At 39.9% G+C, this 13,073-nt stretch overlaps 3 protein-coding genes across 3 annotated transcripts in view; 2 read left to right on the forward strand and 1 right to left on the reverse strand.

Annotated features, from left to right (window-relative positions):
* Positions 1-1,233: 1,233 nt before the first annotated feature.
* Positions 1,234-5,962, reverse strand: atp6v1f (ATPase H+ transporting V1 subunit F). Its single transcript, XM_085768902.1, has 2 exons — positions 5,682-5,962; positions 1,234-1,437 (listed from the first exon to the last, which is right to left on the reverse strand). The coding sequence occupies exons 1-2, from the start codon at positions 5,837-5,839 to the stop codon at positions 1,236-1,238; spliced, it is 360 nt and encodes a 119-aa protein (XP_085625028.1). The 5' UTR covers positions 5,840-5,962; the 3' UTR covers positions 1,234-1,235.
* lamtor4 (late endosomal/lysosomal adaptor, MAPK and MTOR activator 4) lies at positions 5,838-10,879 on the forward strand. The gene is made up of 4 exons (XM_085769912.1): positions 5,838-5,873; positions 7,761-7,844; positions 10,345-10,468; positions 10,668-10,879. Exons 1-4 carry the CDS (start codon positions 5,838-5,840, stop codon positions 10,763-10,765), a joined length of 342 nt encoding a protein of 113 aa, XP_085626038.1. The 3' UTR covers positions 10,766-10,879.
* Positions 10,880-12,930: 2,051 nt separating this feature from the next.
* dennd6b (DENN/MADD domain containing 6B) overlaps positions 12,931-13,073 on the forward strand; it is a 15,970-nt gene continuing 15,827 nt past the window's right edge. The window contains exon 1 of the mRNA XM_085769446.1: positions 12,931-13,073. This exon is cut by the window's right edge and continues 11 nt beyond it. Coding sequence (XP_085625572.1) covers positions 12,974-13,073 — 100 coding nt within the window. The 5' untranslated portion in view covers positions 12,931-12,973.

The raw sequence follows: 13,073 nt of genomic DNA on the forward strand, positions 1-13,073 counted from the left end.
TAATTAAGTTTTGACTAGTCAGAATCAAATTGTAGATATCTGTAACTGGAATTAGTACTAGTGGTAATTCAGTTCCAGATATCTGTAATTCACATAGTGGATATCTGCAACTGAACTGTAGATATCTGTAATGACAAACCCCATACACATGAATGGTTACAGTGAAGGAAGAACGTAGTTGTGGATCTGAAATGTTCTTTTTGACAAGAGGCAAAACTGAATTACAGAATGAAATTCTTGAATGAAAAATCCAACTATTCAAAATGTAGTTAGGACCAGTCAGAAAGACGTTGTTGATATCTACAATGTTAATTCTGGAGAGTCAAACTTAGCTTTTAAATGTTAAATCCGCTTATCATGTGTGTGTGTTTCCTATCAGCTGATTGTTTGGCTTCGTCTGTTTCCTGTGTGTTTAGTGTGACCTCATCAGTGACTCATGGTTATAATGAACTCTGGTAGATTCATGTGTCAAACAGAAAACAAGAGAAGAGAAGAGAAGGGGAATTCACAACACCAAGATTTATTTTCCATCTTCATCATCTTTATATTCAATAAGTTAAAACACAAAACACAAACACCGTTACATCATTGGTCACATGACGACAGAAACCTCCTCTGTTTCCTAGGAAACGCATCCGTTTCCAAGAGGAAGAAACACAAACAGGAACGCTGCAAAAACTCTTTTATTTGTCTTATTTCTAGTCAAAACTAATCTCATTCTACTTAAAATCAGACTCATCACATTAAAAGCAGCTTGTTTTTAGACACTTTTTACTTCTTTCAAGCAGATTTTCACTTGAAATAAGTAGAAAAATCTGATAATGGAGCAAGTTTTTCTTTCTTAACAAAAAAATAACTTCCTTTCACTGGCAGATTTTTTAAACTCATTTTCCACTCACAACCTAAAAATGAACTTGTTTTTAAATCATTTTCACTTGTTTCAAACTAATTTTCACTTGAAATAAGTAGAAAAATCTTTTCTTTCTTATTACAAGCAGATTTTTATACTTATTTCAATTGAAAATGAGTTTGGAACAAGTGAAAATGATCTAAAAACAAGTTCATTTTTAGGTTGTGAGTGGAAAAAGAGATTAGTTTTGACAAGAAATAAGACAAATATTCTTGGAAAGATGTTGAGTTTTTGCAGTGAAGAGGAGGAGGAATGGAACGAGAACGAATCAACACGTTCAGGGACGAAGGTCAAAGTAAACACGGTTGTCAGGGACAACGGCGGTTTATCGGAAGTCCTCGGCGGAGAACATGCCCTTGGCGCGGCGCAGGATGGAGTCCTTGGACGCGTCGTACGGATGCTCCTTGGACGGGATCTCCAGCACGGCCGGGATCGACTGCATGTGGGCGTCGATGGCGTGACGGATCATCTCCGCTATGAACTGGTTGATCAGGATGATGCCGATGTCGTTCCTCGCCAGGAAGCTCCTACAGACCAGAGGAGATGGAGAGAGAGATTAAACAGTTAGATAGACAGACAGACAGATAGATAGATAGATAGATAGATAGATAGATAGATAGATTGATATTTTATTTTTATTCTAATGTTTATTTAACAGGGACAATACATACAACATACACACCGTTCTAAAAACAGCCTGCACCGACATTTAAAGGTAACAAACCTACTGCTATCTATGACTATAGGGATTATGTCAATGGGCCAATCTGACTAAATGTTGAACTATCCCTTTAAGAACAATGCAGTTTTAAATAAACATCTCGTGTCCGACTGGAATTATTTAAACATTGACTGAAATAATACTGACATGAATAGATCTCTACGACCATAATACACATTCATGTTAGAGAAATGAATGAGTGAACCACAGGAACAAGTTGTTATTTCTATTCCTGGTGGTCATTCATTCATTCATTCATTCATTCATTCATTCATCCTGAGTTCATGGATGCTGCCTCTATACAGTATATCTATCTATCTATAGTCTATACAGTAGCTATGTGATGTGTGTCTGCATCCTGGATGTGGTTGTATATGATGTGTGACTGTGTTTAATGTGCTGCAGCTTCTGTAGGTTGTGATTGTGTTGTTGTTTCACTGTCCTCTCCTTATCTTCACTGATTCATCTTATCTCCTAGCTCCTTGTCTCCTAGCTCCTTGTCTCCTATCTTCACTGATTCATCTTATCTCCTAGCTCCTTGTCTCCTATCTTCACTGATTCATCTTGTCTCCTAGCTCCTTGTCTCCTATCTTCACTGATTCATCTTGTCTCCTAGCTCCTTGTCTCCTAGCTCCTTGTCTCCTATCTTCACTGATTCATCTTGTCTCCTAGCTCCTTGTCTCCTATCTTCACTGATTCATCTTGTCTCCTAGCTCCTTGTCTCCTATCTTCACTGATTCATCTTATCTCCTAGCTCCTTGTCTCCTAGCTCCTTGCCTCCTATCTTCACTGATTCATCTTGTCTCCTAGCTCCTTGTCTCCTATCTTCACTGATTCATCTTATCTCCTAGCTCCTTGTCTCCTAGCTCCTATCTTCACTGATTCATCTTGTCTCCTAGCTCCTTGTCTCCTATCTTCACTGATTCATCTTGTCTCCTAGCTCCTTGTCTCCTAGCTCCTATCTTCACTGATTCATCTTGTCTCCTAGCTCCTTGTCTCCTAGCTCCTTGTCTCCTATCTTCACTGATTCATCTTGTCTCCTAGCTCCTTGTCTCCTAGCTCCTTGTCTCCTATCTTCACTGATTCATCTTATCTCCTAGCTCCTTGTATCCTAGCTCCTTGTCTCCTATCTTCACTGATTCATCTTATCTCCTAGCTCCTTGTCTCCTAGCTCCTTGTCTCCTATCTTCACTGATTCATCTTATCTCCTAGCTCCTTGTATCCTAGCTCCTTGTCTCCTAGCTCCTAGTCTCCTAGCTCCTTGTCTCCTATCTTCATTCATCTATCTGGTCTCCTAGCTCCTTGTCTCCTAGCTCCTTGTCTCCTAGCTCCTATCTTCACTGATTCATCTTGTCTCCTAGCTCCTTGTCTCCTAGCTCCTTGTCTCCTATCTTCACTGATTCATCTTATCTCCTAGCTCCTTGTCTCCTATCTTCACTGATTCATCTTGTCTCCTAGCTCCTTGTCTCCTATCTTCACTGATTCATCTTGTCTCCTAGCTCCTTGTCTCCTAGCTCCTTGTCTCCTATCTTCACTGATTCATCTTGTCTCCTAGCTCCTTGTCTCCTATCTTCACTGATTCATCTTGTCTCCTAGCTCCTTGTCTCCTATCTTCACTGATTCATCTTGTCTCCTAGCTCCTTGTCTCCCAGCTCCTTGTCTCCTAGCTCCTTGCCTCCTATCTTCACTGATTCATCTTGTCTCCTAGCTCCTTGTCTCCTATCTTCACTGATTCATCTTATCTCCTAGCTCCTTGTCTCCTAGCTCCTATCTTCACTGATTCATCTTGTCTCCTAGCTCCTTGTCTCCTATCTTCACTGATTCATCTTGTCTCCTAGCTCCTTGTCTCCTAGCTCCTATCTTCACTGATTCATCTTGTCTCCTAGCTCCTTGTCTCCTAGCTCCTTGTCTCCTATCTTCACTGATTCATCTTGTCTCCTAGCTCCTTGTCTCCTAGCTCCTTGTCTCCTATCTTCACTGATTCATCTTATCTCCTAGCTCCTTGTATCCTAGCTCCTTGTCTCCTATCTTCACTGATTCATCTTATCTCCTAGCTCCTTGTCTCCTAGCTCCTTGTCTCCTATCTTCACTGATTCATCTTATCTCCTAGCTCCTTGTATCCTAGCTCCTTGTCTCCTAGCTCCTAGTCTCCTAGCTCCTTGTCTCCTATCTTCATTCATCTATCTGGTCTCCTAGCTCCTTGTCTCCTAGCTCCTTGTCTCCTAGCTCCTCCTCCTAACGCTCTCTTTTAATCAGTGTATACTGCTTGTGTTTGTTGTTTTCCAGGCAGCCTGTTGTCATGTGGCCGGGGAGGCAGCCGCCATTTTGGCTCAAGCCCTTTACAGTAGCCTAACTGCTGTTGATACAGTTCATTCATAATAAACTAATAAACTAATTAACTAAAGAGCACAGACAGAATGACGTCACAGGTCTGGACCAGCAGGAGGTCTGGACCTGAAGCATCAAGGACCTGGTCGTCATCACTACCTACAACACCTGGACTCTAAAACATCTGGACTCTAAAACACCTGGACTCTAAAACACCTGGACTCTAAAACACCTGGACTCTACAACACCTGGACTCTAAAACACCTGGACTCTACAACACCTGGACTCTACAACACCTGGACTCTACAACACCTGGACTCTAAAACACCTGGACTCTAAAACACCTGGACTCTACAACACCTGGACTCTACAACACCTGGACTCTACAACACCTGGACTCTACAACACCTGGACTCTAAAACACCTGGACTCTAAAACACCTGGACTCTACAACACCTGGACTCTACAACACCTGGACTCTACAACACCTGGACTCTACAACACCTGGACTCTACAACACCTGGACTCTAAAACACCTGGACCGTTAAACACCTGGACTCTAAAACACCTGGACTCTAAAACACCTGGACTCTAAAACACCTGGACTCTACAACACCTGGACTCTACAACACCTGGACTCTACAACACCTGGACTCTACAACACCTGGACTCTACAACACCTGGACTCTACAACACCTGGACCGTTAAACACCTGGACTCTACAACACCTGGACTCTAAAACACCTGGACTCTACAACACCTGGACTCTACAACACCTGGACTCTACAACACCTGGACTCTAAAACACCTGGACTCTACAACACCTGGACTCTACAACACCTGGACTCTAAAACACCTGGACTCTACAACACCTGGACTCTACAACACCTGGACTCTACAACACCTGGACTCTACAACACCTGGACTCTAAAACACCTGGACTCTACAACACCTGGACTCTACAACACCTGGACTCTACAACACCTGGACTCTAAAACACCTGGACTCTACAACACCTGGACTCTACAACACCTGGATTATTAAACATCTGGACTCGTGCTCGCGCTCTTATCTATTTATGTATGTATTTATGTATTATGGGATGTATTATGGGATGTATTTCTTACTTGAAGGTCTCTTCTATCTCCGTGACGCTGTATTTATGTATTATGGGATGTATTATGGGATGTATTTCTTACTTGAAGGTCTCCTCTATCTCCATGACGCTCTTATGTATGTATATGTATGTATTATGGGATGTATTATGGGATGTATTTCTTACTTGAAGGTCTCCTCTATCTCCGTGACGCTGTATTTATGTATTATGGGATGTATTTCTTACTTGAAGGTCTCTTCTATCTCCGTGACGCTCTTATGTATGTATATATGTATGTATGTATGTATTATGGGATGTATTTCTTACTTGAAGGTCTCCTCTATCTCCGTGACGCTCTTATGTATGTATATATGTATGTATGTATGTATTATGGGATGTATTTCTTACTTGAAGGTCTCTTCTATCTCCGTGACGCTGTATTTATGTATTATGGGATGTATTATGGGATGTATTTCTTACTTGAAGGTCTCTTCTATCTCCGTGACGCTCTTATGTATGTATTATGGGATGTATTATGGGATGTATTTCTTACTTGAAGGTCTCCTCTATCTCCGTGACGCTCTTATGTATGTATTATGGGATGTATTATGGGATGTATTTCTTACTTGAAGGTCTCTTCTATCTCCGTGACGCTCGTGTCCTTCTCCACCACCAGGAAGTTCGGTTTCCGGTTCTTGTTCAGTTCTCCGACGCCACCGAGCAGAAACCCGGTGCACGTGTCCTCGTCACCGATCACGGCGATCAGTTTCCCGCGGCCGGCCATGGTCTCGTGCAGGTCTCGTGCAGGTCTGGCTCGGGTTAACTGGGTTTAACTCGGGTTAACGGAGGAGAAGAGGACTAGCGGGTCTAGCGGGTCTCAGATCAGCTGCTTCACGGTCATGTGAGAATCAGCTGATCAGGACTTCCGTTCAGTCAGCTGATCAGGACTTCCGGTTTGGCGGCGCAGCGGCGCGCGCCCTCTGCTGCTCGGAGGAGGAAACTTCAAAGTAAAAGGAAAGAATAAGAATATATATATATATATATATATATATATATATATATATATAGGCCGAATATATATATATATATATATATATATATATATATATATATATAGGCCGAAAGTAGAATAAAGATATCCAGGATAAGTGGAAAAACCAGGTTAAAACATAAGAATAAAGGCCTATATATATGTATATCTTTATTTCTGACTCCGGGTCCATATCAAAAACATAACACAACAACACAACACACAGTAACATAACAACAGACACACAGCACAGACAATAAAATAGAATATCTAAAACATAGAGATAGCGATGTACAACATTAATATCAAAAATAGAATTGCTATAAAGTTAAAAAAGAGACAACTGTACCAGTTCTCTAAATCAAACCGGTGCTTTTATTCTGAAGGTCCGGAGGAAAGTAAAACAATAAAACAATAAAACTGTCTAAAGTCTCTGATCGTGATTTAAACTTCTATCTACATGAAAAGGACATTTTTCTTTACTTTGATAAAAACCAAATGGATAATGATTTTTTTTTTGTACAACTTGTTTTATTTTAAGGAAAATTTCATCTACACAAAAAAAGGACTGACAGAAAACCAAACTTTACACTTTTTTTGAAAGAACTTTTTCAGTCTGGCACCGACACCAATGGACTTGAAATACCAAAAGCGTTAAAAACTAATTTTATTTTGGATAAATATTTATTTATTTAATATATGATTTCCTTTACATCATATATATACATGGTATAAACTCTTTGTATATTTATACTTTGATATTTCTCTTCCCCTGGCACAACAGTATTGTTATGTACATACGTGTTAATAAAGTTTTTTTTTAAAAAAACCCGTGACGTCAGGGGAAACCCGGATGAGCGCTGTGTTGCGTTCAGGTGCACTCCGTGAATCTCTGCTCCAACACACACACACACACACACACACACACACACACACACACACACACACACACACACACAGAGACGTGACGTAGTTTCACCATCAGACACTAAACTCGTGTTTTAACTTCTTTTTTTTTTTTGTGCTTTATTGTAAGCATAACATAATTATCCAAGCACATAACATAGCATATGTTAACATTATGCATTATACAGAGAGATAGAGGTGGACAAAGCAGACAGGGGGGAAATGTAAAAGGAAACAAAAATGACAACAATACAAATAATGACATTACAAATAGAAATTAAATAAATAAATAAATACAAATAGACATTCATTCAGCTGTAGTAATCTATTACATCACAGTAAATGAGTAATGTAGGAGGTAAAATAAATAAAGGAGTAAAAATACGTGAAACTGAGATCGATCCGATCAGGTTCCATCACAGATCAACTGTCTAGATGTAGAAATAGAAATATATCTATATCTATATCTTTATCTATCTACATGTATATCTATATATCTATGAGTGTGTGATGGTTGTGTAGCTGGTTGTGTAGTTGTGTATTTTCCCGCCGTCCCTGAAGGCGCCGCCGGCCACGTGACAGGTCACAAGCCGGAAGCAGCTGTAAACACAGAAGAGGAAGAAGAGGAAGAAGAGGAAGATGGTGAGTGAGCGCGAGGCTCCACAATAATAATAATAATAATAATAATAATAATAATCAGCTTTGATGTTTTATAAAGTTTATAAACTATGAACCTGTGACGTCATGTGTGTGTGACGTCATGTCTTAGACCACCGCGGCGCTGACAGCCGGTCTGGACCGGATCCCGGACCAGCTGGGATACCTGGTCATCAGCGAGGACGGAGTTCTGGCCGTGAGTATCGATACGTCATCTATCGATCAGCTGATCAGATGATTAGATGATTAGTGATGATCATCTAACCTGTTACTATTTAAACCTTTAAACCTTTAAACCTTTAAACTGAAGTTATTGATCTGAACTGATCAACAGAGTAAACTGAACAAACTAAACCAACTAAACCAACTAAACAAACTAAACCAACTAAAGCCAGGTGATGTTTCTGTCTAGAGACCAGACAGTTGATCCATCAACACTGACTGATCTAATCTATAGAGTCTAGACTCTAGATAGAAACTAGACTCTATTTAAACTAACTTTAAACTATATAGACTCTTTATCTCTCTATCATCTATCAATCATCGATCAGCTGATTAGTGATGATCATCAAACCTTTAAACCTTTAAACTGAAGTTATTGATCTGAACTGATCAACAGAGTAAACTAAACCAACTAAAGCCAGGTGATGTTTCTGTCTAGAGACCAACACTGACTGTTCTACTCAGAGACTCTATAGAGGATAGACTCATATAAACTAGACTCTATGTATAAACCATATAGACTCTATATGGAGATATCTACTCTAGAGACAGTCTGATCCATCAACACTGACTGATCTACTCACAGTCTGTAGCTGGAGAAACTATACAGACTCTATGTATAAACTAGACTCTATAGAGAGATATAGACTCTAATGTATATAGACTCTAATGTATATAGACTCTAAAGCAGCGGGTCTCCACTAGTTTCACTCTGGGTCATTAAGTCTCGACCCACTTTTATAGAATTCAAAACAAGATTTTTTTTTTTAAAGTCCTTTAAAAACTCATTTAGCTCTTTATTGAGCAAAGTGCATTTCAGAGCACATGAATGAAACTGAAGAGTTACCATGACAACTGCATGCACGGAAGTGAATAAAAATATCAAACTGCACAAAATGGAGACCAACAAAACAATATATTTGACTTCTAATGCATCTCTGCATTCAGAGCATGTTCACTAAAGTGAATAAATATCAAACTGCACAAAATAAAGACCCACAAAACAAAACCAGAGTCACTGCATCAGGCCACATTAATAAGAAACTGAGATCTTTGATTCAGAGAAAATGGAGCAAATAATCAGAAAGTGAGGAGGAGCATTACAACTGCATGTGTTCACGTGTCTCGTGCCTTTCAAAATAAGTTATTTTTCAAAATAAAAGACATGTCCAACATCAGATGTGCATTAAATATTATTTACTTTTTTGACCAGCTGTCCACGACCCATCCAGAACGGGTCTAGACCCACCAGTTGAGAACCACTGGGCTAAAGTAAATAGACTCTACATAAAGTATATATACTCTATGTAGAGTCTATATACTTTATGTAGAGTATATATACTCTATGTAGTGATAGTCATATATACTCTATGTAGAGTACGACTATCATGGAGACACGTGAACACATGCAGTTGTAATGCTCCTCCTCACTTTCTGATTATTTGCTCCATTTGCTCTGAATGCAAAGATCTCAGTTTCTTATTAATGTGGCCTGATGCAGTGACTCTGGTTTTGTTTTGTGGGTCTTTATTTTGTGTAGTTTGATATTTATTCACTTTAGTGAACATGCTCTGAATGCAGAGATGCATTAGAAGTCAAATATATCGTTTTGTTGGTCTCCATTTTGTGCAGTTTGATATTTTTTTATTCACTTCCGTACATGCAGTTGTCATGGTAACTCCTCAGTTTCATTCATGTGCTCTGAAATGCACTTTGCTCAATAAAGAGAAAAATGAGTTTTTAAAGGCTTAAAGGGATAGTATCATTTTTTTAAAGTGTGGTTGTATGATCTCCAAATAGCCCCTAAGTACTTTAATTGCAGTAGAAGACTCTCTGCACTCCTCCCGTTAGCAACGCCAGCCCATAATAGCCCTGCCCAGAGATTTACAACATACAGTGTTGTGAACAGACCCAAAGAAACGGCCTATTTTCACGGCCTAAAAGAGGTTTTACCTGAAAAATAATACACAGTTCCATTGTTCACTATAATATAATTTTTTCCAGGAAAAACACAGTTTTTATTTGGACCTAACCACCTCACGTATCCCTCCGCCCAGGGTTAGCGCCCGCCGATCAGCAGTTGGTTAGGTCCAAATAAAAACTGTGTTTTTCCTGGAAAAAATTATATTATAGTGAACAATGGAACTGTGTTTTTTTTTCAGGTAAAACCTCTTTTAGGCCGTGAAAATAGGCCGTTTCTTTGGGTCTGTTCACAACACTGTATGTTGTAAATCTCTGGGCAGGGCTATTATGGGCTGGCGTTGCTAACGGGAAGAGTGCAGAGAGTCTTCTACTGCAATTAAAGTACTTAGGGGCTATTTGGAGATCATACAACCACACTTTAAAAACATGATACTATCCCTTTAAAAAAAATTCTTGGTTTGAATCCTATAAAAGTGATTTAATTGGTCGGTACTGATCCCTGATTGGTCGGTGATTGGTCGGTTCTGATCCCTGATTGGTCGTCCCCTCAGTCGGCCGGCGAGCTGGAGAACGACGAGCACACGGCCGGCGTGATGATGGAGATGATGAGGACGGCCAGTCGCTTCAGGTTACCGGGGTTACCGGGGGCGGAGCCGCCCTTCAGACGCATGTCAGGTAACACACACACACACACACACACACACACACACACACACACACACAGACACACACACACACACACACACACACACACACAGACACACACACACACACACACACACACACACACACACACACACAGAGACACACACACACACACACACACACACACACACACACACACACACACCCCCTGACTCTGTGGTTTCCATAGTGATGCTGGAGGACTTCGTTTACACGGTAACCGTCTCGGGGCAGAAAGTCTTCGTGGTCAAACGGCAGAACAACCAGCAGGAGCCAATCAGCGTCTGAGGACGGCGTGATGTCACAGCTGATGATCCTGACTCTGTTTGATGTGTTTAGTTTAGTTTAGTTTAGTTTAGTTTAGTTTTTGTTTTTGTTTGTGTGAATAAAACGACCTTTGACCTTTGACCTGAGTCGCCTCTTTAACCAAACCCTGACTGGGACTGAATGTTTAGATTCAGATGCTGAATGAGTCGTATTTATTCAGGGTATCCGCGGGGTCTTGAAAAGTATTAAAAGGTGATAAATCAATTTGGGTAAAATGAAGACCCTTAAAAAGTATTAAAAAGTCTTTTCACGACTTTATAAAGTCTTAAATATTGAAGGTATTTTTTCTGAATTAGCTGTCCAAGAGTTTGAGTCCTAAAAAACATTGTGAAAGTGTGTGAATTTATTCATTTAAAAAACAAAACAAAGATGAACCGGTACATAAAAAAAGAAAAGAAGATTGTGAGCAATGTTTTTTTGTTTTGTTTTTTATAAACTTTGCCTTTTATTTATTATCCCAGCCTATTTTGAATTCTGTTGTATCATAGTGGTCTATAGTCTTTATCACAAACTAGAACTGTTCAGTTAAAAGTGTCACTGATGTAAATGGTTACAGCTTGAAGTGGCGGTGAGGTGTTGAAAAATATTGAGAAGGTCTTGAAAAAGTCTTAAAAAGGTTTTAGAATTAACTTCAAGATTCCTGTATAAACCCTGTTATTGATCGACACTAAGACTAAAACGCTCTGGTGGACAAGTTGTGAGCTGCACATTCACCACGCTATGAGATAATAACACAACGTTACCACACAGAGTTGTTTTAGAGGGAAATTCATGCAAAACCACTGATGCACGTTGCCTTCAGGGACAGTTTTTCATCAACAGTCTCTGTATTTCCCTCTAAAACAACTCTGTGTGGTAACGTTGTGTTATTATCTCATAGCGTGGTGAATGTGCAGCTCACAACTTGTCCACCAGAGCGTTGTGGAGTTGTTGGATTGTGTATTTGATGAGTTTGATGAGGGAAACCAAGAAATCCCATAATGAGCCTCCGTAGCGTAGCTCTGAGCAGTTCTAAAAACAGCTTGCACCGACAATTAATCAATCAAATCAATCAAGACGGTAGCCAGACGGTTCCCAAAGTGCTTTACATCAAGGCAATAAAATAATAGATAAAAACCCAAGAAAGTGCTACTAGTGCTGCAGGGTGTTAAAGGCTCTAAAGGTGCATACAGTAGAATAAAAACAGGCCAAAATAGGTAGACCTAAGAGCAGGACTTCCCTAGTCAGAGTTAAATGCTAATCTAAAAAAGTCTGAGGTCAGTAGTGGTGTGAATGTCGGGTGGCGGTCTGTTCCACAGCCTGGGAGCTGCAACAGCAAACGATTAAAGGTAACGAACCTACTGCTGTGACTATAGATTCAAAATTGATATGGATTTTTTTTTGTGTTTTCTGTGGACAAGAAATCGAAACAATACAGCACCTTTTCTATAAATGCATGAACTCTAAAACATTCTGGATTGACATTCAACACTTCATAAGAAGAACAACCGGACAAGTCATCACTCTACAAGAAAAGGACATTTTTATTTTTTTTGAAAACAACAAGCTGGACAAAGACACAACATTCTTTATACCTGGTAGTAGGCTACTTATGGCCAAATTTCATATCCACAAAAAAATGGACAGAATCCAAACCCAGCCTGGATCATTTCACACAAGAAATTCTCCAATATGCAACTACAATAAAAGACATTAAAAATAAAAAAGCTATGAAAACGAACTGTATTTTTGAAAGATTCAACATAGCCCCTCTTTAAGAACTTTTTACTAGGTAAATGGATTCTTCCAAATCTGGCAATGTTTATGTGTATTTATTTAATTTTTATTTGTAATGTCATTATTTGTACTGTTATTGTCATTTTTATTTCCTTTGACATTATCCCCCTGTCTGCTTTGTCCACCTCTATCTCTCTGTATAATGCATAATGTTAACATATGCTATGTTATGTGCTTAGATAATTATGTTATGCTTACAATAAAGCACAAAAAAAAAAAAAAAAAAAAAAGACTATAGGGTGAATGGGGGAGTTTGACTAAATGTTGAACTGTCCCTTTAAGTAGTTGCATCTTGTGACTGTTCCTGCTGCTGCAGTGTCTCTGTCCGTCCACCGGGGGCTCCTCTGTACCGGGGCTCCGGTTGTTGTGGTCTGAGACCGGAGAGCAGAGGAGATGAACCCGTCGGTCCGGTACCGGGACGAGGACCCGTGGTCCCGGTTCGGCGCGTGGCTCGAGTCCGTCTGCGTGGTGACGTTCGACCTGGAGCTGGGCC

This window comes from Trachurus japonicus, chromosome 23 (assembly GCF_045865225.1).
Source record: "Trachurus japonicus isolate A0001 chromosome 23, Traja_1.0".
NCBI lineage: Eukaryota > Metazoa > Chordata > Actinopteri > Carangiformes > Carangidae > Trachurus > Trachurus japonicus.